The sequence below is a fragment of the Dermacentor variabilis genome, chromosome 1 (assembly GCF_050947875.1).
Source record: "Dermacentor variabilis isolate Ectoservices chromosome 1, ASM5094787v1, whole genome shotgun sequence".
Lineage (NCBI taxonomy): Eukaryota > Metazoa > Arthropoda > Arachnida > Ixodida > Ixodidae > Dermacentor > Dermacentor variabilis.
The window spans coordinates 185,583,680-185,608,588 of record NC_134568.1 but is presented as its reverse complement, the minus strand read 5'-3'; the positions used below and the strand labels follow the sequence as shown (position 1 = coordinate 185,608,588).

General features: G+C 45.6%; 1 protein-coding gene across 6 annotated transcripts in view; it reads left to right on the top strand.

The window, feature by feature from the left end:
* KLHL18 (Kelch like family member 18) overlaps positions 1-24,909 on the top strand; it is a 68,735-nt gene that overhangs the window by 11,095 nt on the left and 32,731 nt on the right. For all 6 annotated transcript variants that reach the window (XM_075700957.1, XM_075700983.1, XM_075700938.1 and 3 more), the window contains 2 exons: positions 14,079-14,301; positions 23,927-24,031. In XM_075700957.1, coding sequence (XP_075557072.1) covers positions 14,079-14,301; positions 23,927-24,031 — 328 coding nt within the window. The remainder of the gene's footprint in view (positions 1-14,078; positions 14,302-23,926; positions 24,032-24,909) is intronic.

Here is a 24,909-nt window from a genome sequence, read left to right as displayed (position 1 = left end):
GAGTGACAACGTATACAGTGGAATGTAGTGCCTAGGCGCTTGGAGACCACTGCCGTTTTTCGTGCATTTGGAAAACAGCGACCGCGAACTACTACTTCAGCGGAATACACAGTTTGTCCACTTTGCATTCTTCTTATGGTGACTGCCACAGCTCTGCTAAGCACGTGCGGGCGTCTCACCATCATCCAACAGCAGTCAACGCGGAAATTCCTGCAGCGCAACTCCAGGAAGCGGAAATGCCGGAACCGGAAATTTTTAAACCAGAAATGCCGGAAGCGGAAATACCGGAGCCGGATTTGGTGTGAGGGGAAAAGGCGGCGCACAACAAAGGTTGTCTCTACTTAAGAAAGCGGCGGTGGCGCGTGGATGTAGGGGCTTTAGCCCAGTCGGTCTGATGCGCTCTTACTGTTACCTGTACGCTATCATCCACTATCTGTAAATATTGTATAAAGTTTTTCATTTCTTCTTTGTGTCGTGTCCGCTGCCGGAAAGGTGATGCGAGCAAAAGACTGACGCCACTTCGATGTAGCCACGAGCTCAAAAAGCCCTGTGTTTATTAGACAGCCGCTTTTTATCCCTTTTTCTCAATGACGTCACAGCCTGTGCACACGAGTGCTTGGACAGATCAAAGATAACCTATAACACTACATCTACCCTGTTTTTTTTTTTTACAACACAGAAAACAAATGAACCACAAAACAACCAAACAGTATGAAATATACAAATAGGATCAGTATGCATTGCGAATCGCAACAGCACCGAGTTGCAGTATGCATCTCTCAAGTGTAGCCATATAGCTTTGGCGGCCTTATTTCTCGACCATAGCGGGTCATATAACCACCAGGTCTCCCATCCTCATATGGGGCAGCAGCCGGCGTTGAATTAAGGGGAGACACGGGTCTTCTGGCCAAAAAAATCTTTAAAAAATTGACTTTTTGTAACAATTTTTTTCGCAATCTAGACGTCCTAGAGAAGCTATTGCTGCTATAATAATTCGTTCTGATGAGTACTTATTTTGTTATTGCGCTATAAAGTCAGCTTCATCACCGCTATCGCACGCAAAATGCCCCTTGAAAAGAGGCGAATTCAATGCCTTCGTCTACGCCAACCGTTACCCGCAGCGCGGCCATTTTGGAATCATTCGAAAGCCGGATTCTTCTACATTTCGTTTTTAGTGGGAAAAGGGCACCAAGTCTGGCTACTATCAAGGGACATGCTTTTGAAAAAAGGGGAATACTCGCACGGCATTGGCGCCTTTGTACCACGTGGGGTAAATCCTGATCTCTGATTGGACGACCGGGAGTTTCATTTCTCCGACAATGTGAGACGCCATGTTAGACGTGGTTTTCACGCAGTCTAGTGCGCCGTAGCAACGCGAAGATGGCTGGCAGTCGACGGAAGTTTGCCACGGCGCATACTTTCGGGAAAAAACGCAAGTGACGTTCTCGGATAGCCAAGTGGCATCGGATGAATCGGCAGTGACGGCAACCAGCACAGCGACATGTGCCAGCGAGCGAACGGCAGCTACCAAAGTTATGGCTGCGCGCACGACGCCTGTGGCCAGCAACACGTCGAGGGCAATGCACGTCGACACGCTTCTCATCACAGAAGCCAAACAAGTGGCAATTGAATGTCGCGCAGAGGAGGAACGACAGAAGCTGTCTTCGTTATCAGCTACCCGCCGAAAGCAGTTACTTATTGGAGATTCCCCGGAAGTGGCGGCGAGCGGGACCGCGTTTACGATTCTAAGCCTAGTGGCTCTAAAACGCCTACTTCGGTGCGTGAAATGCGAATTCTGCCGTGGCCCTTTGAACGTGTTAAAGGGCGACTGGGAATATGAAGTGGCCGTGAAACTAGTGGTGAACTGTGCCATTTGCGACGACATAAGCACCGGATGGAGCTCATCAAGAAGAGGGGAATACAGGCTGAAGAAGACCAGCACCGGTTAGTGGCGTCTGACAAGAAGCACGCCAGAGCAGAAAAGTTCATGCATGCCATAAAGAAGAGGCGCATGAAAGAGAGCGATGGTGATTATGTGCCTGGTGGCTTCTAGTGCAAGATGGACTTGGAATTTCTTGCTGTAATTGCTAAGAATAAATCTAGATCATGTCCTGGAACTTTGTTTTGCGTTTTCTCAAAAGCTGCATTTCTCCTATGACACATGCTGTTGCCCACAGTATCTTTTGATGTAATAGTCCGATTTCAATTATTCTTGTAGCATTCGAAAGCTTATGAGTTACTACACACAATAAAACTAATAAAATATGATATACCTTATGCTAGAATATTTTATGTGGCAATACAACAGATAAGAATTTTGAGCTTCATAACCACCACATTAGATAGGGCAATAACTTTTGTAACAATAGAGCTAAAATTACAGTGATAGTCTAATTGTGATCTCCGATTGTTCTAGAATGTGTACATATAAATTTTTCTCTGATATTCAGTGGTAAAATTGTTGAAAAGTTGGGCAAATTGATTTTCAGAAGGTATTAATTATCTCAAAAACTGCTTAAAATAGGAAAAAATAGATTGCATATAGGCTTCTAGCAGGCTAAAGTATACATTACCTGAAAATTTCATTTGTATATGACAGGAATTTAAAAAAAAATCAAACACCAGTGTCTCCCCTTAAGCGCAGAAGGCTCTGCCAGGGCCTTGTTTTCCTCGGATTGGCCTGCAGCATCCGGAGTCACAGGAAAGTCATAGGACTGGTGATGCGCGCTGATTCGCTCGCTGTACTGGGCCAATGTGCGTCTGTTTCTCTCAAGTTCAACCCTGTGGTCTGTTCGCACCCGATAAGACAGAGGCCGCATTGCTGGACTCAACACATTTGCTGGAATTTTATCTTTTATCCATACCCGGTTTCCTGGGGCGAGTAGCGGTAGCTGTGTTACCGCATGGCAGCGGTCTTAGTCGAGTTTTTGCTTATTCCGCACTGTCTTGTCTTTGTATCAGAGGCTCCTGAGACGACTCGTCATTGATGGTACTAGCTTTTTCGAGTGCACAGGAAGTGTAGAGCGCAACCGTCGGCCCATCAATAGCTGGGCTGGGCTTGTACCCTACAGACCTGGGGAGTCCCTATAAGCTAGGAGGGCCAGGTAAGGGTCAACTAATTTTTCCAACATCCGTTTTACCGTCTGCACTGTGCGTTTGGCCGCTCCATTTGACTGCGGTTACCTGGGGCTAGACGTAATGTGATGGAAGCCATAACTTGTCGCAAACAATGCAAATTCTGCAGAAGCGAATTGAGGATTGTTGTCTTGAGGAACATTGGAAGCCTTCTACATCAAGAAAGCGGGTCCGAACTGTGTTAGTGACACACATCGGTTTTCCTTTACGAGGCTGAGCTGAAGTTTCTATCGCGCCTACTCTGATAAGACTTTTTACTCCATGTTGCCTTGTACGCATGCGTGTGCGCGGTTTTATGGAGGGCTATATATGTCGAGTGCTTTCACCCTCATTAAACAGTTGAAGCAGCGCCCGTGGTGTCATCTTTCTTGTGTGTGTTGTTTTGGCGCAAAATCTTTTTAGTATGCAAGATCACCAACTAGCCCAGCAGTTAACTCTTCTATAGTTACAGGCAGTTATACATAAGGGTACAATGGGTATGACATATACTTGGCAGAGCAGAAGGTGCAGAGCACTGCACTCTCATCCAGAACCCCCATGAGGGGTTATGAGCTTAATTTTAAAACCTTCATTGCTCCTCTGAAACCACATCATGACAAATCAAAACTTTTCGTTCAAATCATTGGTTAAACTGTGATCTAGAATGAACAAAATTACCTCCCTCTCCCCATTGTCCAAAATATTGCCAGAAAAGGAAATGAACAGGAAAGACACCTGCCTAAAATGTTGCCACTCGTGTCATGCCGTTCTCGGAACATTTTAAGATAAATTTGCTTATTCACTAAGAATGTGAGTCTGTTCTCCTACTCGCTCCATATCCTTCCCCAAAGTGTCCATTGGCAAGGTGGAAACATGCACAGGTACTGTGGAATGCAGGGACACATTCATATATTGACTAAAGAATTTAACTGCCCAACCTAAACCTATATCCAAATGACACATAATGCACATTGACTCATACTATGCCACAGGTCACTGGGTGAACAATACTGTGTCACCAAGTCTTTTAACCCGGTGACAATGGTCATGCCTCATTCCGCTCAAGTTTGCCTGAAAGTTGATGAATCGTGAACTGTTTTTAGCCCTGTGACTTAGCTGCGGACGCCCCTACCTCACATTGCCAACCTTTTCGTATATTAACTCAAGTTCGACTCCATAACAGAACTGAACAACATGTTGTTGCTTTGTTGAAATAATTCATTAATTTTGTCTCTACTTTTGTTCTAATTTTTTGCATAATGTACTGTGTTTAGCCATTTGGCTTTTTCATTGTACCATTAATTGCAAGGCATGAATAAGAGAGGTGCACTGTGATCAAAGTAAATCGATAACGGTGCACCTCTCTTTAAAGGGCCCCTTACCAGGCCACATAGCAAGTTTTCCAGTTATACACTGGAAGCTATTACGTGCCCTCTAGGGAGCGTTCTGCTGCAAGAATTTTTCAAATTGGTTCATTAATATCCGAGATAAGAATATTTCAATGCCGTGAACCCATGATTTCAGGAGGCGAGGGCCACTGCCAAGAGAGACGCTCTCTCCACTTGCCCCATCTAGCCTCCGCAAGCAAAATTCCTTCCCTGCGTTCTCTCATACCAAAGCTTGAGGATCGCGAGACGCATACATCATGGGCCCGCGCCCTTTCTTTTTTCGTTTTTTTTTCCTTGCTTTTTTGCTGTGCGGCGCATTTCCACTGATGGCATCATGCACGAGCTGTTGTGTTTGTCTTGTTTCGCACAGCACACGATTTTGTGCACTGTGCACGAGAACACCTGACTTGTGGTATAAGCCAGTGCTACTCGAATACTGAGGCAGACACAAGCGATTTATAGAGTATGATCTTGCACTGGAACACAGTAGAAAATGACATACTTTCGTTGTCTGCATGCGCGACTGCACGACGTGGGAACAAGCAGACAAAACGGAAGTACATCTCTCTTGCTGCGGTGTGAAGTGAAACACAAGCACACAGACATTCGGTATTTGTGCTTTATTATTTCTCTAAACTTTAATTAATCTATTCACGCCACAGATTACACAAATAACAGATGCTGCCTTGAATAATTCTTGAAGCCACGTGTCACCACGAGCGACGTCACAGCAGTGTGATATGCATTGACTCTCCGACTGGGAGCGTGGTGCCCACAAGGAGAAGGGCAAATGGCGTTCGGTTTGAAATTTTAGCTCTTTCGGCAGCACATAGTGATATAATACATAGCCGACATGATCATTAGTGCGCATTGTATGCACGGCACTTGTCAGCTCAAAATGGCCAGACCTGGTGAGGGTCCCTTTAAATAACTTCGAGCATTGCCATTTAACAGTTTATACATATATACAAGGTCACGCAAGTCATTGATAAAGTGGTAAGTAAGAAAAGTTTATTTCTATTAGGCATATTTAGTTATTGAAATTACCTACATTGAATACAGTTTACTCTCGTTACAATAGAGCCTGATAATCCGACAAAAAAATGTATGCTTTATCCGAAGTCAGTAATATCCAAAACGCCTCACTTCCGAAACTTTCGTCACGATGTCTAACAACTTTATTGCAAAGATTGAATGACGACCGTCTAGAGTAAACAAACAAAAAGTCGCAGTTTCGCCTGAAAGGCGAATCATGGATTGCGATAGCAAATTAAACAAGATGAGCACGACAGCAGTAGTGAGCGAATTGACCTTCGTGCTCTCTCTCGCTTCAACGCGAACTAAACATAGAAAACACAGCACATATAAAGCTGTCAGCACTGGATGCACTTTGTCCACATCGTAGATCGCTTTGAAGAAAAGGCCCAAGAGGATGCACACTTTGCTCACATCGCAGATCGCTTTCAAGATATGGTGCCCGCATGGGTGTACACTTTGTCCACATCACAGATAGCTTCCTAGATACGGTGGCTGTGCTGTAAGCAGCAGCCGTGGGAGTAGAACCCCCCTTCCCCCCCCTCGGTGTCTCGTGCGCAAAAGAAAGCGACGCGTTTCCGCCCCGCCTTGCTCTCTTGCATGCGTGATACTGTGCTGCGATCATAGGCTGACACAGTATGTTTTATGCGCCCGATGTTGAAAAAAACTGTAGCTAATTTCGTCCGCTGTAGCCGATAGTCCGTTGTAGCATGGTCCATTAAAAGCGAACTTCTTTGCATTAATAAAATAGGTAGAACAAACTATGACTGAAATATGGTCCATTATATCCGAAAGTCTGTTGTACGCAGAGCCGTTGTAACGAGCTGACTGTACAAGATATGGTTACGGAAGGAGATTAATTGAACTTAATGGGTCCTTAATTTTGAAATCTGTTTTGAATGATGTGAAAGATAACTTTTTTCACATGCTGAAGAAATTTTTATTAAGTATGTGACGAACTATTCTTGTGAGTGATGAAATTCATGTGTATGTTTTATTACATTAGAAAATTTGTGTTTGCCTTATGTTGTATTTCTAAAAAAAGTGCATTTTGTGCATTTTGTTCAATGAACCTGACACTAACCATGATAGCTATTGGGTCCAACTACGTTTTGATTTAGTATAACTAACTATGATATCTATAGTGTCCAACTATGTTTTGAGTTAGTGTATGTAAACTTCTTGGCAAAGACTAAGTTATAAACAAGCATGTCAGTGGTAAAAGAGGAAGCAGAGGGTAATTCCCAGACACTCTTTGAAGGCTCGTGGAAATTGCAGACTCCAGAAAGTCAGGGAACTTCTTGTCATTACAAGCCTCAACCCTTGGCTGAAGAATCTTTGGACTAGACATGTACAGGGTCGTCCACTCTTGGGGTGAACACGGCTCTGCGTGGCCTCTCCCCGGAGTGCCTGTGCATCTGATGTGGCTACGCATCAAAGTGCAGCGGCGTAAGCACATAAAGACCTAGGGGAGGTGTTTTGTGTCGTCTACTAAAGCGCTGGAGTGTGCCGCTCTTGCTTTGCTGTGAAGTAAACTTCACTAAACGCAGGTGACCAAGCGCTGAGGCGGTGTCACAGGAAAGCACACTTCACTCGCTGGAACATTTTCCCGCTGGTTTTGTCTACAGCTTGTGAACAGCCTGCTTACTCAATATTCACAAACAGAAACAAGCTTCTCAGCACATAAACAACATTGCGTTATTTTTTTAAAATTCTTTGTAAGTGATGAGGGTTAAAGAACAGTTATTTTTTGCGTGCTCTTTGTTAGGCTGGGGCCATTTCATTTCACTGCCACAGCTCTTGGTGCAGTGCATTCAGAAAAACCCATCAGGAGCACGTTTCATAATTAGGGTCATGACGTGATGAGCCTAGCACGTCATTTCACGCATCTCTTGATGCTATACCGAATTTGGTTAATTGACCTAAGAAAATGACCAACACTTGCCATAAATTTCACAGAAAATTAGAGTGATTGTGCAATTGTGCCTATATATTTTATCATGTTTGTCATCAATTCTGCCATTATAAAGAGCTAAAAAGACAGTACTTCAACAAATGTACTTCAACAAATCTACCTTCAGTAACTAAGCAGTGATATCCATTTCTCTGCAGCTCTCTTGTTGCCATTGTAGCGGCAGCAGCATCAGCGTCGCACGAGAGCTGACGTAGACGCTCGCGTCTACACGAGGCTCGAGCGGCTGGCACGCTCCGGCACGGGCTAGCGTTCCGAAGGAGATTATTAAAAGAATGCTATGCTAAGAGATGGAGTGTCGGTTCTTCCTCTCTTGCGAGAGCCCGAGACTTTACCGGTCTACGTGGTTCCTTGTCGCCACAGTTTGGTGACACCGGACGTGATACTGCCATACGCTCCTGTGGTACAGACGACCATGGACCAGACCAATGCTACGAGAGCTCAAGGCCAGAACCCTTCCGAGGAACGCGGTGAGCCATCCTGTTCCGCCATCGCTGTCCGCCTCCCACAGTATTGGGACCAGCATCCTTCGGCGTGGTTTCTTCAGGCCGAAGCGCAATTTCAAGTTGCTGGTATCCGCTCTCAAGCCTCGAAGTTCCATTACGCCGTCGCAGCGCTCTCACCCGCCGCCATTGACGAGGTAGCAGATTTGTTGAACTCCCCATTGTCTGCTGCCGCCTATGACAATCTCAAGGCACCACTGCTACAGCGCACAGCAGCTTCTATCCGCTGAAGAACTCGGTGACCGACGCCCTAGTCAACTTCTTCGCCGAATGAGCCAGCAGTCTCGGAAACAACGCGAGATCCATCGACGACACGCTGTTGCGCAAATTGTTTTTGCAACGACTCCCGGCTAACGTGCAGATGGTCCTGGTGACAGCCTCTACAATGGACCTTACCGGACTTGCTGCTTTGGCCGACAAAGTGATGGAAGTTGCCACCCCAACCATTGCAGCCACGTTACCGTCTCCGGGTGACAATACAACCGCTCTGTAAACTCTTCCCTGCTCTTCCGCAGTGCAATCTCCGCTCGACTCCTTGTGTGAGCGCCTGGAACGCATCATCTGTGGAGCGGAATATCGCCGCACATCTCGTTGCCCACACAGCCATAGTTCCAGCAGATCAAGACACACGGGCAGCCGCAATGAAACCTCAACTACAACGCCTGGTGTTTGCTACTACCACCGCCGTTTTGGAAACGACGCTCGTCACTGTCAGTGTCCCTGCGCTTGGCAGGGAAACAGGCCGGCCGACCTCTAACGGCGACGAGTGGTCCGGCCCAACACACGTCGCCTTTTCTACGTGACGGACAGAGTTACGGGACAACGATTCTTAGTCGACACAGGTGCCCACGTCAGCATTCTCCCCGCCCAGCACTCCGACGGAAAAGCGACACCTGTGTTGTTTTTGCAAGCCGTCAACGGCACCAAGATTCCAGTTTTCTCGTCACGCTCCATCATGCTAAACCTTGGCCTTCGACAAGATTTCCACTGGATTTTCCTGGTTGCAAACGTCCGTCGTGCAGTCATGGAGCAGACTTCTTGCATAACTACAGACTCCTTGTGGACATCCACCGACGCCGTCTCATCGACTCCGTGACCCAGCTATCCGTTCCCGGCGTCCCATCATCAGGCACATCGCCCATAGCGCCTATTTCTGCCATGTTGGACGAACCTTTCGCCACGCTCCTACACGAGTTTCCAACTTCGGCGCGCCTGCCGGACCGGATGCAACCGGTGCAACATGACCTGTGCCATCACATCGTCACTTCCGGCCCACCGGTCTATTTCCGACCCTGGCGTTTGTTCACGGAGAAACTCAAGATCGCTTGCGCGGAGTTCGAACACATGCTGCAACTTGGCATCATCCACCCTTCCTCCAGTAACTGGGCATCACCACTTCACATGGTGCCTAAGAAGACGGACGACTGGTGCCCATGTGGCGATTACCGGCCACTAAACAACGTCACAGTTCCTGATCGCTACCCTCTACCGAACATTCAGGACTTCACGGTAGCGTTGCACGGTGCGACAATCTTTTATAAGATAGATCTCGTTCGCGCCTACCATCAACTACCGGTCGCTGAAGAAGACATTCCCAAGACCGCCATCACCACACCCTTCGGTCTTTTCGAATTTCTCCGCATGCCTTTCGGTTTACGGAACGCGGGCCAATCCTTTCAGCGTTTTATCAATTCCATCACTCGAGGTTTGCCTTTCGTTTTTGCATGCATTAACGACCTTCTCGTCGCAAGCTCTTCGGCAGAACAACATCGTCACCACTTGCAGTTGTTTTCACACCTTGCCAGTAAAGGAATTGTCATCAACGCCGCCAAGAGTGAATTCGGTCAACCCGAACTCGAGTTCCTCGGACATATCATCGACGCTAACGGCATTCGACCTCTGCCGTCCAAAATTCGCGTCATTGAATATCTTCCCCGACCGACCTCACTCACCAAGCTTCGCCAATTTCTCTGATTTGCCAATTTCTGCCGCCGATTCATTCCCAAGTGCACACGACTTATGGCTCCGCTAGATGCTCTCCTGGTAAACAAACGCAAACAAGTGCTTCAGTGGACTGAAGAGGCCACCAACGCTTTCACAAGGGTCAAGTCTGCCCTCGCCGACGCCACGCTGCTCAGACGCCCAAAGCCAGACGCACCTACTGCCATCATGACCGACGCTTCAAACACCGCCGTTAGTGCCGTTCTGCAGCAATTCATCGACAATGCATGGCATCCACTTGCTTTTTTCTCCAAGAAACTGAAGCCTGCGCAGTCCCGCTACAGCGTGTTCAGCCGTGAATTACTCGCTGTTTACCTGGCTATCAAGCATTTTCGCCATTTCCTCGAAGGCCATGCATTCACTGTCTTGACTGACCACAAGCCCCTTGTGCACGCAACGAATCGTTCGGCGTCCTGTTACTCGCCCTGCGAGATTCGACACCTTTCCTACATCTCCGAGTTTACAACAACGTTCCGCCACATCAAGGGCACCGACAACGTTCCAGCCGACGTTCTGAGTCATGTCAATGTCGTTTCTACGTTGACATCAGAACCTTTCATCATCGAGGCCGACTTACTCACCAGTCGACAGCGTGACGACACTGAACTTCGTACACTCCGGAATTCGTCAACGTCCCTGAAATTGGAAGACGTCGTTGTGACCCCAGATGGTACGTCCGTCATCTGCGACACTTCTACCGACAAACCTAGACCATACATTCCGGCATCCCTCCAAAGATGTCTATTCGAAACCGTGCACAACCTGTCGCACCCTGGCATACGCGCGACACAGACGCTTTTTTCCAGTCGTTTCATTTGTCCTCGACTAAACGTGCAAGTTCGCGATTGGGTTCGCTGCTGTTTGTCGTGTCAACGTCTGAAGACCCAGCGTCACCCCATTCTGCCTGCCAAGTCTTTTCTTCCACCGGATGCTCGTTTTGACACCTTACACCTGGACCTCGTCGGCCCTCTCCCACCTTCAAAAGGTTACTGCTACATACTGACATGCATCGACCGTTATAGACGGCGGCCAGAAGCTACACCTATATCTGACATCTCAGCGCCCACTGTTGCAGCAGCTTTCGTGTCTACGTGGATCGCAAGGTTCGGCTGCCCATCCACAATAATCACCGAACACGGTCGGCAGTTTGACTCAACACTCTTCAACGAGCTACTCAAAGTACTCGGAACGACACGTTTTCGCACAACTGCTTACCACCATCAGTCCAATGGACTAGTTGAACGTCTTCACCGGCATTTCAAGGCTTCCCTTATGGAACATGAATCGCTGGAGAAGTGGGTCCTGCATTTACCCCTCGTCTTACTTGGCATCAGAGCCGCACTCAAGAGCGACCTAGGTTGCTCCTGTGCTGAGCTAGTTTACGGCACTCACCTACGCCTTCCGTGCGATTTCTTTGTCGCCACCCCCAAAACGCCTACGCCATCACCTGCCGAATACGTCGCCGAACTGCAAGCCTTCATCAGCCAGATACGCCCCGTGCCTACACGTTCGCAAGAAGCAAGGTCCATGTACGTTTCTCCCGCACTCACCTCTGCTACCCACGTTTTCGTGCGTAACTGTGCCGTGCGGAAGCCTTTGCAGCCACACCACTCCGGAACTTATTGTGTTCTAGAGCGTCGTCCGATGACGTTTGTTGTGAATGTCAACGGCCGATCAGACACAATTGCTCTGGAACGTCTCAAACCCACCTACGTCAAAGCACCCGCGCCCTCGGCTCCACCAGTATGCGACGCGACCCTGCTGCATCCTTCGCCGCCGCCTGCGCACGTGACACCCAAGACCAACGCCAAGATACGTCGCGTCACGTGGACTTTCCATCGTTCGTCGAATTTTCCTCCTCTCTAGGGGCGGCAGCATCGGCGTCGCATGAGAGATGACGTAGACACTCGCGTCTACACGAGGCTCGAGCGGCTGGCACGCTCCGGCACTGGCTAGCATTCCGAAGGAGATTATTAAAAGAATGCTACGCTAAAAGGTGGAGTGTTGGTTCTTCCTCTCCTGCGAGAACCCGAGACTTTACTGGTCTACGTGGTCGCTCGTTGCCACACCATAATCTAGGAAACTGCTCTTTTCGGCATAGCAACTGATTTAGCAGTAATTTTGTGCCCCATTCTTATCTTTCTATATCCAATAGAAAATATAACTCATTTTTGTTGTCATACTCTATCTGAAATCGCCGAAGCGGTGCCGGTCCTTTGACGCATACTTGACACGAGCAGCCACATTCTCGTTTAGAGGAATCATCAATCAATTCTTTGATAGCATTAATGAGCTGGTAATAAATAAGTGGTGCGGACGTTTTTTTAATGTGTATGTCCCTGGAGCAATGCACACTGCATTCGAATGCTGCTCCTGTCAATTTCAAATAAGTGGTAGGAGCAGAAAATCTAGGTGACGCGTCAGATTTTTAGCTTACGTTAAGTTGTGTTCTTTGGGAAAGATGCAAGACAAAGAAGTCAAGTGAAAGATGAAAGAAACGAGTGACATATATTTACAAAAACATTTCTGCGAAGCTAGACACGGAAGAAAACGTCGACGAAAAGACGTGGCGAAGTTGGCAGCAACGTATCAGTGTCTTAAACTGATCAGAAAAGGTAGCATCACCTAAGCAAAAAAATGAACTCTGTGGTAGATTGTGCCGACACCCATGGCCAGTTTAAAGTAGACGGCCTGAGCTCAGCCATATGGGTTATTTATTTACATCACCTTATCAATGTAATCAAAGGATTGATCGATGATTCCTTTAAATGAGAATGCGACTTCCCGCATCATGTATGCAACAATAAACCGGAACTGCTTCCGCAATATTACACAAGGTATGACAACAAAAATTTGTTGTATATTTTATTGGATGTAGAAAAATGAAAATGGGAAATAAAATTACTGACAAATCAGTTGCTATACCGAACAGTGCAGTTTCCTACATCACGTAAAGCCATCCATGCGCATTTAGAGTGACATTAACACGGCAATAAGAGAGCCACGGAGCAGCGGATGTCACTCCTTAGTTACTGTCGAAGTAGTCTATTTGGCCTTCCATATTGGTAGAATCGATGAAAAACACAATGAAATATATATGCACAATTGAACAATCAACTCTACTTTTTGTGGAAATTTATGGCAGGTGTTGGTCATTTTCTTAAGCCAATTAACCAAATTTATTATAGCATCAAGAGATGCGCAAAACAGCGCGTTGGGCTAATCACATCATTAACCCAATGATGAAAAAGCGCGCCTGATTGGTTTCTCCAGATGCACTGCACCAGCAGCTGTGGCAGTAAAATAAAATGGCCGCTGCCTAATAAAGAGCGTGCAAAAAATAACTTTGTTCTTTTACCCTCATCACTTACAAAAACATGCTAAATTGTCTATGTGCTGAGAAGCTCGTTTCTGTTTATGCATAATAACTAAGCAAGCTGGTCACAAGCTGTAGACAAAACAAGCTGGAAAAATGCTCCAGTTAGTGAAGTGTGCTTCACAGCAAAGCAAGAGTGGCACGCTCCAGCGCTGTAGCAGACGACACGAAACACCTCCCCTAGGTCCCTGTGCATCTGCGCCACTTTGCTTCAATGTGTGGCCGTGCCGGACTCGCTGGTGCTCCATGCAGCGAAGCCACGCTGAGCCATGTTCACCTCAAGAGTGGACGACCCTGTACCTCTTAAGTTGCCTTGTGTGGATTCAACCACTGGGGTAGCTCAGTGGCTATGTCGTTATGCTAATGAGCACAAGGTCGTGGGTTTGATTCCGGCCACGGCAGCCACATCTCGATGCAAGAGTGCTCATGTACCGTGCATGTTCTGCTGTTGTGTGCAGAAATGTTAATTGTAGTCTTTGAGAAAATGCCGATGTGATTAGTAGTCCATTATTAGCCAAAAAAAAAGAATAAGATCTGTGGCAAGTTATCATGTTGTGGCGGGCAGTTCATCAAACTGCATGTGTTTTCATGCACATTTTCTAGAGAACACCAAAATGTGCTCAAGGGAAGTTGGTGATTCTCCATTGTATGTGGCTTTCAGTGATAAATTTTCTATTTTGTGTTTCCAGGTGATTCTCAGAGTACTGTGGAGGTTTATGATCCCAAGCTCGGACACTGGCAGGTTGCTGAAGCAATGTCAATGACTAGAAGTCGAGTTGGTGTTGCTGTACTCAGAGGAAAACTATATGCCATTGGTGGCTACAATGGCTTGGAACGGCTGCGGACTGTTGAAGTGTTTAGCCCTGAAAGCCGCATTTGGAGCAGGGTGGCATCAATGAATTGCAAGCGCAGGTATGTCTCCAAGTATAGACTGTTCCCTTGTGTAAGCAGCCTTTGTCTGTAGAAAGGTTATTTGGAAATAGTACATTAGAGCTTTTATATGATTGTAAATAAGGTTATGTGTCACCAATGAGATGCTAGCACGTGACTTCCAAGATTAGAGAAGCGTAACTTATTCACACCATGTTAGGTACCATGGTCATGCTTGTAGATAATCAGGTAATACTGTTGAATCTCGATAATTCAAACTTGAAGTGGCCCGAAAATTTGTTCGATTTAAAGGAAGTTAGAACTGAAAGAAAGACTTCGTGCACCATAGCACGATGCACAAACTGTGCGAGTTGTGAAATTGTGGCGCACAAGCACACAGAAAGCAAGGACCACGAAACTGCCCAAGTTGGCCAACGCTCACTTCCCAATAACGGCAGAAAACGGAACTTCAGGGAGCAGGCTAAGCTGGCACCAGCATGGAGGTGCGCGCGCGGAGACCGTTGAAAGTGACGGAGTTAAGAGGGAGGGAGAGGTGAGCATAGTTGCGAGGAAGGGCGGGATTGCAGTGGTTGTGCTTTCCCGCCAGCTTGGTGGATGGCGATAAGTACCTCTGCCACCTAAGACTACTATCGAAGCAGCAGAATTGCCGAGGCCGGACTGGGCCTTAGCCGCTGCTTCCCTCAGCGTGCTTGCATGCTTTTTTTTTTCGTCTGCTGACAAATTGGCTCAATGTTTACATTCTTCGTCTTGAGTTCTTAACACGAGTCAGGTCTTATCAAGTTGACAAATCCATTGCCACTGATCATAATCATGTTGGTGTGCTCCTTTCTGTTGCAGCATCGCCGCGTTGAAAAGACAAGTAGAATAAGGTACTGGGTGTCGCCTTCGGGTCTTTGTATTCAGGGTCTGTCTTGTCGTACAGAATCGGATACGACGGACTGTCTCCAACAACCATTCCATCGGGACGTCTTGATTTAGACTCGTCATTGTAAATTAGCAACTGCGAACGAGACCAAACCAGACCAACCAAAACAAGCGTGAACGAGAGCGGACGTGAGCAGACGATAGTGCGAAGCAAGCGGTCCGGCGAAATCAGACACGAGTACGAATAGAAAGGTTGGGCGAGTCCACATGACACCAGTTTCCTGTGTGTACGTCACTGTAAAGGCCACTCCCATTGATCTCCTCTGCTCGCGGCCCGCTTGCCACTGTGGCGAGCCGCGAAAAATTGGCCCAGCACCGATCCCTTCCATGCCACGCATTTTGCCGCTAGTGTGGCTGGGGCATTACGGCACAATGCAGAAACGGCGACCTTGCCATTTGAGAGAGGGTGAAATTTCTACCACGTTTCTTTTTTCTCGCACGCAATGTCGAAAGATCTCTCGTAAGGTTTTCGTCTATGGAGGAATCAGAGCAGTGCTGGTGGGAGGCACCGCTGCATGATTTGGCATGCTGCTGAGAGCATTGTCAGAGCACAATACGTTCGAATTAACTGTCGCAAATGCTTGCACGTTCAAATTGTCGGGCATTTTCACCCACTGGAATACACATAACTTTGACGGGACCATAGCGTTAGTTTGAATAAACAGGAAGTTCAAATTAACAAGATTCGCCTGTATAATGTAAAAAGCAGCATTCATCAGTGCCTCAGTGATTACAAGGAATGTTCACATTATTGATATTTAGGCCGTTTATTTTGCAGCATTTATTTTGAACAAAAATGTATATTGTGTTTATCTGTTTTTCAAATATCACTGCATTTTGGTGCAGTGCCCTGTGGAAATACATGCTGAATTTTGTCTATTGATCTTGAAAAAATTAAACCTGCAAACAGCTTTAAACTGGCATTAGGAGCCCTTCACTTCCACACTGTGTTTTGCATTGTTTTACTTGATACAGATTCTTATTGCATGTTAAACAGGCTCAGCAAGAGATAGATGCACAGTAGGATTTAAACAAGATGGGATGTGCTGTGACTAAGTTCTTGACCCAAAGATGACATAACGCTGCACATACATTTAGAAATACACTAAAACAACCAGTGTATGAATATGCCTAGTGTTGCATGTAAACGTATGTAGCAGCGTTGGAGGAGCTGTGTGTGACAAAAAATGAAAGCAAAATCACAAAGGACACATTGGTGCATTATGGTTGGACGAACATTAAATTGAAAGTTGCTGCATTTAAGTTTAACTGTTGAAACAAAAACTGTCCTTGCATGTTGGCCTGCCACAGAAAGCTTAGCAGTCTCACGAGCTTTTTAGGAACATAGGTGCTTTTAGCAAAAAGACAAAAGCAGGTGATAATTACTTTTTTGCTAGTTTTGTGTGAAAAAAAAAATTCGTTCAGGTAAAACACTACCAAATTGGTCATCTCTATCTAAGCAGAACCTCATTCATATGTTTAAAAAAAACACGCACACAAAAGAAAATGTACTAACCGGGAAAATGAGTGATCTGAAGTACCCGAAAAATAAAAAATTTGACATTCTGAACTGTAGTTGGCATGTACGTAATGGGAAGCTTCGCACGAATTGTAGCAAGAGGCACGAGATGCTGGCCGGGCAGGTAGGGCTCTGGCAGCACGAGACACATTTTGCTGTTTTCCTATTGCGCAGTGTTTTAAGACGGCAACGGGAATCCGAAATGAAATTGAAATTCACTCCAGATGCTGCTGGAGTGAAACGTGACACTTGTATCGTGCCGCCTGCACCAGGAAATGGCTGCGTGTTTCGGTTATCAGCTCTTAACCCTTTAAGGGTCAATGACGTAAATATACGGCGCCGCGAACAAGTCCAAAATGGTTGATGCCATATATTTACGGTGCCGTCTGTATGTTTAGAAAGCGCACCAATTTCCTGATTTTTTTTTTTCGGTATACCTACTACCTACATCGCCTGCGCTGCATTATCGTAGGGGGGTTAAAATACAGGTGGTCACAATGGAAACATTCAGCAACATCAAAAGAATACATCAGTAAATACATTGTTTAAGCACTGAAATTCACAAAAGTGGAAGACAAGCTAACAAAGTATCAAACAAAGTAAGTAACAAAGTAACTAAAAAAAAAGTCTCGTAAGTGTAGAGATGATTAACAGAACAATATAAGAATGTGGCTCTCAATAGCATTTTCAATACTAGACGCTGCCATCACTTCATTAAGGCGCTCATTCCAATTGTTAATCATGTTAGGAAAAATGAATGCTTAAACACATTGGTACGGCACTGATAAGCTCCAATTTTGTTAGCGTGGTCTCTCCTAGATGAAATGTAATGCGGCTCCTCGATGAACAGTGCTTTGTAGATACCAGTTTTACTTTTATATATATATTGTAAAGGAATTTCAATCTTGGGATTTTCCCGCGTGAAGAAAGAGTTTTCCAACGCAACCCTTCCCGTATTCCGGATCCTCTGATAGTAAAATTATAATTTCCTGTTACGAAGCGTGCTGCTTGCTTCTGGCCGCGTTCTATATTGTATGTGAGGTTTTTAGTGTATGGATCCCAGGTAACGCATGCATATTCTAGAATAGGCCTGACGTTTGTTAAATACAAGGTTGCCTTCAGTGATGAAGGCAGGGTGTCTACCAACCGGGAAAACCGGGAATTCTCAGCGATTTTTAGTAGTCTGGAAAAACTCAGGGAAAACTCAGGGAATTTCTGCCTCTATCAGGGAAAATAAGCTGTAATTTTATTGATAGGGTCGAAAGTCGCGGTAATGCTGGCTCGAATAACGGACGAATCGTAACGAATCGTCTTTGACGCCCTGTCGTCGGCTGGAGGAGTTGCCAGCGTACAGTAAACGACCGACTTTCCGGATTCCCGATAAATTGGACGGCTTCGCGGCATACCCATAGAGTCAATGTATCAGAACGTCTGAAATTTCGGACGCACGAACTCTTTGCCGTCCGATTTTCCGGACGTTCTACATGACCGCAGGTCCGAAACGGCATTAATCAAAGCCCTCACCGCTGCCATTTTGATTACCTCGCCGCCTCGAACCGGCGCTAATCGCACGCAGATCCGCTGGAAGCCGTAGCCACCACTGCGGCAATGCTACGCCTAGCTGCTTCGACGTTCTCTATTAAGCTTCTTGCCGTTCGGTGCCGTGTTTCTTAATTTGTCCGCTGTCAGCAATAATTTGGCTTCGAAGCTCGGAAAGCATGGCGCATTCCATAATTCTGGTTCCTGAAAGTTAGTTTCGCCTCAGTACAGTTGTGTGACGCGGTGAAGCATTAGAAGTATCGCGGTGAAGCTTAAGCGTAGGAAGGGGAAATTGTCACGGGACAGTATGTATTCCTTAATTTTACAAGCGTGCACCCACCCTCTCCTGTCACAGTAGGAGCACCGCTATGCCTAATAAGTGTACTGACAGGCATTCAGAGCTTTTCCGGACATGCCTGTGTCGATTTGAGCCCTTAAAAGCACTAAAAGACATGCATTTATTTTTTCGGACGACCTGATATTTCGTAAGTTTTCGCGGCCGTCCAAAAAATTGGACGTTGACTGTAAACTGACTAAGAGTATGCTTCAAATGGTCCGAGTGCGAATGCGCGAAAAAAGGAGCCCGAGAACAGAAAGGACTGATGCATTGAGGAATGAACGGGGAATGAAGTATGTGAGCGCTTCTTTGAAGGAGCCTGAGCTCCAAAAACACTCTTGGGTGACGCCGAGATGCAAGTGTCCCTCATACAAACCAAAATAAACTCTTTAAAGCAGTGAAACAACACTGAGGCATCGTGCACGGGCTGAGAGTATGTCAGGACAGTTGAGGTTGACTTACGAGCTGTTGAGAGAGACTCTCAATTGTGACAAAATTTGGGCCTCATACCACTGAGCTTCCTATCAGTTGGTATAAATAGCTCATATTCAAAAATATTTGCTTCTGTGTGCATCTCCTTTTTATTTGTATTTGAGAATGTCTGACTCGATTTGCAATTTCTTTTGAATACACTGAGCTTCCTATCAGTTGGTATAAATAGCTCATATTCGAAAATATTTGCTTCTGTGTGCATCTCCTTTTTATTTGTATTTGAGAATGTCTGACTCGATTTGCAATTTCTTTCGAATACATTTTATTTGCTGTGCATTTTACTAACCCTTACCTTCTATTCTGTTTTTGAATAACATAAGCACTACTCCTTAGTATTCAAATTGGATTAAGTCGGTTCTTTTAAAAAAAAATTTTCATATGCTTACTAAAGAGTGACAGCATCGAGCGATATGGTTCCAGCCTGTCTTGACATAAAACATAGTTCTGCATCACTCGGAATTTCGCAAAGGCACTCAGGGAAAACCTGGAATACTCAGGGAATTTGGAAATGTCAACTTGGTAGACACCCTGGAAGGAGAATGCTTAAAATTTCATCGGGAAAAGTGAAGAAGATGGTAAGCTTTCACGCTAATTGAGTTAATATGATTAATCAAGTCAAGCATTTCAGAAAACGTAACTCTGAGGTACTTAACATCCTTAGCGGTACTGAGTGCAATATTATTTATGCAATAGGAACTGGGGAATTTTTTCTTTTTCTTTGTAAACTGCACATGGTAGCATTTAGTACCAGTATTCAGAGTCATCTGCCACCGCTTGCACCAGATAGACACTTTTTCCAGGTCGTTTCTCAACTCAATGTTTCATTTGTTGTAAACATTTAATTCTTTACTTTGAGCACCTTAAACCTGCCTGGGATGTAGTCCTTTTCCTGTGAGGGCACATTTTCTTTGCATTTTGATGTAGTTTTTCGCTTCTTTGCAGTAGTTTCATTCACCTTAGTTGCCTTTTTGATGTGTTGTGCATCCATGCATCGTGCAGAGGTAGATGACAGCACAGTCAAAACGTCCGCTCTTATCTCCTTTCATTGCACAACCTCTTTGAGAGTTGGAGCTGAAATCTACAGCTGAATATTTGATGTGAAAACTTCTGCTCTCACCAATGCCACGTTGCCATCATGACCACATGCGGACGCGCCGTCACCACAGCCCACGGTGACGTCACCATAGCCCGTGGTCGTGTCATCAGCACTGCATGCAGACGTGCTTTCTCGGTCACCCACATGCGCTGGTCGTGCCTCGTTGGCAAGGTTGGTGGCATCCGCTTCTACGAGTAGTTTTCTCCCGCTGTTTCACGCCTTTCATGGTCTTCCGTACGTGTAGGCCGTTCGGAACTTTCTTCCTTTGGGGCTCATCACAGAACACGTACATTAAGCTGCCACGATCGTCAATCACATTGATCAGAATGCGTAGCTCGCTGCTGCACAAACACGTGTGAGAGAGGTTTGTCAGCAATTCAATTCTACAGCAGCCAATAGGAGCGTGCCCTATGCACCATGTGGCTACTGCGCCCAATCGCAATGCCGCTTTTGCCTTTTTTTCACTCCCATTAGCTGGTTTATTTTTCGGTGGAGAAACATGTCGCTGCAGCTATCTTGAGCTCCGATATCTCCACTTTACAATGATACCAAGATAGTGGCACTGCGTCAACGGATAGCCGAGCAATCCACGGTGTGATGGAGCTTTCCGAAGCCTAATTCTGTTGCATATTTTTGATGACAGTGCTCTAGGAAACTGCTTTTTTCTCTATTTATACCACGAGTTTTGTTATAATATTTCACCACGAGATAAACAGAGGTCTGTGGATTGCGAAAAAAGAAAAAATCTGAAAATCCCCCCTTAAAGTCTGTGTTGTTTCTTTTCTTCTTTTTTTGCACAATAAGCTTGGCCGATAGAAATAGCAAAATACCTAGTGTGCGCATGTGTTTTGTGTGCATGAAGTACGTGCATGCATGAACTTGTTTGTTTGTTTCAACAGCATGATACCCTGTACAAAGATTAGTGACGGAGCATTCCCTATAAAATAGGTTAAAAATGTGTAAATGTGAAATGTGGATTGCGTTAAAGCAGTAAAAACGTATGGTAGTTTTTTTGTAATTTGTTTAGTGTTTTTGATTCCTTGCCAGTTGCACCCAAAATACGACTCTACCAGTGATACAGGCAGGGTGTCTACCAAACGGGAAAACCGGGAATTCTCAGGGATTTTGAGTAGTCTGGAAAAAGTCAGGGAAAACTCAGGGAATTTGGGCCTCTATCAGGGAAAATTAGCAGCAATTTTATTGAAAGGGTCGAAAGTTGTGGTAATGCTGGCTCGAGCAACAGACAGGAATCCTAATGAATCGTCTTTGACGCCCTGTCGTCGGCTGGAGGAGTTGCCAGTGTACAGTCAACGACCTACTTTCCGGATTTCCGATAATTTGGATGGCTTCACGGCACCGCTACGTACCCCATAGTCAGCGTATCAGAACGTGTGAAATTTCGGATGCAAGAACTCTTCGCCGTCCGATTTTCCGGACGTTTTGCCGTGACCGCAGGCCCGAAACGGCAATAATCAAAGGCACCACCGCTGCCGTTTTGATTACTTTGCCACCTCGAACCGGCGCTATCGCACGCAGATCCGCTGGCAGCCGTTGCCACCACTGAGGGAACGCTAGGCCTAGCTGCTTCGACGTTCGCCATGAAGCTTCTTGTCGATGGGTGCCAAGTTTTTTATTGAAAGAATTAGCTGCTGTCAGCAATAGCACGGACACCGCCTTTGTGGTCCTCGTGATTTGCTTAGAAACTTGGAAAACACGGTGCGTTGCATAATGCCGGTTCCCGAAAGTCAGCTTCGCCTCTGTACAGAAATGTTACTTGGTGAAGCATACGCAAAAGTATTGCAGTGAAGCATAACACGCGTGGGAAGGGGCTGTTGCCACGGAACCCCATAATTTTTTTTTTATTCTCCTCTCAATTACAGACCCATTTCACTTACCAGCGTGCCTTGCAAAATCCTTGAATACGTCATATATTCCAATCTTGCCTCATTTCTTGAATCCAACTCTTCACTTCATTTCAGCATGGGTTTCGCAAAAACTGCTCCTGCGAAACGCAACTAATATCGTTTATACACAACATTTCTTCTTCTTTAGACAAAAGCCAAGTCATTGACTATCTAGATTGACTTTCTAGATTTTGCGAAAGCATTTGACTAGGTGTCTCATCACTTACTGCTTCTTAAACTTAGTACTCTTAATATTGACCCTAACATTCTGAAATGGATAGAATGTTTTCTAAACAACCGTAACCAGTTTGTAACAGCTAACGATTCTGCACCCCCGCACTGTGCCATGAAATCAGGTGTTCCTCAAGGCTCAGTCTTGGGGCCATTATTATTCCTAATGTATATAAACGACTTGCCTGCTGTAGTTAATGTCTATTAAACTTTTTTCCGACGATTGCATTCTGTACCGGTAAATAACTAATCAGCATGATAACTTTATGCTTCAGACAGATCTAGATAACATTTCAAGGTAGTGCTCACAATGGCTAATGTTCTTAAATCCGACTAAATGCAAAACTATGTCTGTCTCGTGTCGTTCAAACTCACCAACTCCTTTCAGCTATATTATCAATAAAACCAACCTTGAGCATGTGACTTCCTATAAATATCTTGGAATCCAACTAAACAATATCGTTTTGTGGCATGCGCACATCAATCATATCACGAACAATGGAAACACATCTCTTGGCTACATTCGCAGGAATTTTGCAAAAGCCCCACCCCATTTGAAGTTACTGCTCTACAAAACACTAATTAGACCAAAGCTAGTATGCGTCATCTGTCTGAAACCCTGGTTAAAAAACATTAGTAGATACCATTGAGTCAGTTCAGAACAGGTCAGCACATCTCATCCTTTCAAATTATTCCCGCACAGCTAGCGTTTCCTTAATGAAGTCAAACCTTGGCCTTATTAATTTGCAGCTTTGAAGAAAAATTTCCCGTCTCTGCCTTCTTCAAAAAATTTTTTACCAAAATAACTCGCTTAAACAAGAATTTATTTCAGAGCCTTCGTACCTGTCGTCGCGTCTTGATCATAGGTTTAAAGTGTTCATTCCTTTCTGTCACACAAATGTTTTCTCTGATTCATTTCTGCCAAAAACCAGTGCCGAGTGGAACCGCCTTCCCCCTTCCATCGCCTGCATCGAGGAGGCATCATCGTTGAAGATTGCAATAACTGATTATGTTTTGAGTTAATCACCTAAATACTAATAATTGTTTGAACGTGTGGTATTTTTTTGTATTATTATTGTACCCACCCCTTCTGTAATGCCCTTCTGGGCCCTGAAGGTACTGTAAATAAATACATAGATACCTTTACATGGTTTTATGATATGAGTCATGAGCTTTAGCTGTTAGGTTACAGAATCGCACATAAGGGCTTGAGAACCTTACGGCACCCAGCCTACTGTACCAGCGCACAAAGTACTACGAATGGCCCCTCCGAGAAGTATCGCAAGCAGTTTCCAACTGCATGACCTTGATGCAGCCCAATCCACTTCGATCGCAGTGCTGCCTCAGTATTTTTCGTCGTCGTGCCTTTCATACATTCTGCTTTCTTATGTTAAGCTCAGTTCCACTGCTTGAGGAAATTTAGAAAAATTTACTTACTGTTGTAACAAATACTCTGTGTACTTGCAACAAAATTTTTACTCCAATTGTTTCTTCTGTGTAGAGGCTACTTTACTAAGGTTCTGGAGTAAACTACTAATACATGGGCCCTCATCTTCATCTGCTGTTTTGCATGCAGCTAAATGTGTATTTGCTATTTTGTGCAGTGCTGTGGGTGCAGCTGTGCTTCATGACAAGCTGTATGTGTGTGGTGGTTATGATGGAGTATCCTCGTTAAACACAGTGGAATGCTACAACCCTGAAAAAAATGAGTGAGTGCATTTGGTTTTGCTTTTTTTATAAAGCGATGTCACTACAGTCAAACCCAGTTATAACAATGAGAAGCTGCTGCACCGTCAACTTTTGTATGTTTTCCATGATCATGTAACCCACTTACTACAATGCCCTGATGCCGCATTATCGGTTATTACAATTAACTTTGGCTGCTGGGTGTCCGAGCCGAACGGTAGTGAAATGCGAAATCATTGAAAAGAAAAAAAAGAAGAGAGAGAAATTCAAGTTGCTGCACGATGGGCCACTGCTACAACAGCCACCGCGCGCTCATTTTCTAGCCATCTCCGCGCGTCTCTCTTCTGTCGCCCTTCCCCCCCTTCGAACATGAATGGACTGTGCGCACAGCTCGGCTGCGCACACAGCTCTACGCCGCCCCACCCTCGAAAACACGAATGGACTGTGCCAACTGCGCTGCTTGCAGGTTGCTCACATGTTGCTCGCTGGCTCCTCATAAAGGGACCTTGAAACGATTTTTCGTGTTATCGGCCGTCCCTTTACACAGGAGGATTACTACCACAATAGCGTTTTGCGAGTCTGGTATTCGGGTAAACGCAAGCGAGGGGGCAGGGCCTGGCCGCTTTACTTTGCTGTTTCACGGATGAGCAGAAGCGCAAACGTGAATTATGTTCACGGTGCAGCCACCTGGTGGCACAGAGTTCAACCAAACACAGTAGCAGTAACCGGAAGTAGACGGCACGATGTGCCATCATGACGCAGAGACAGTGAAGGCAGAGCTTAGCCCTGATCACTCGGAGAACAAGTTGAGGAGAAAATGCATGGCTATGGAGGAGGGTAACTTGTAATTGTCCATCGCTCTCTTAATATGAGACGCTTCACACAAGTTGTCGTGCGAATG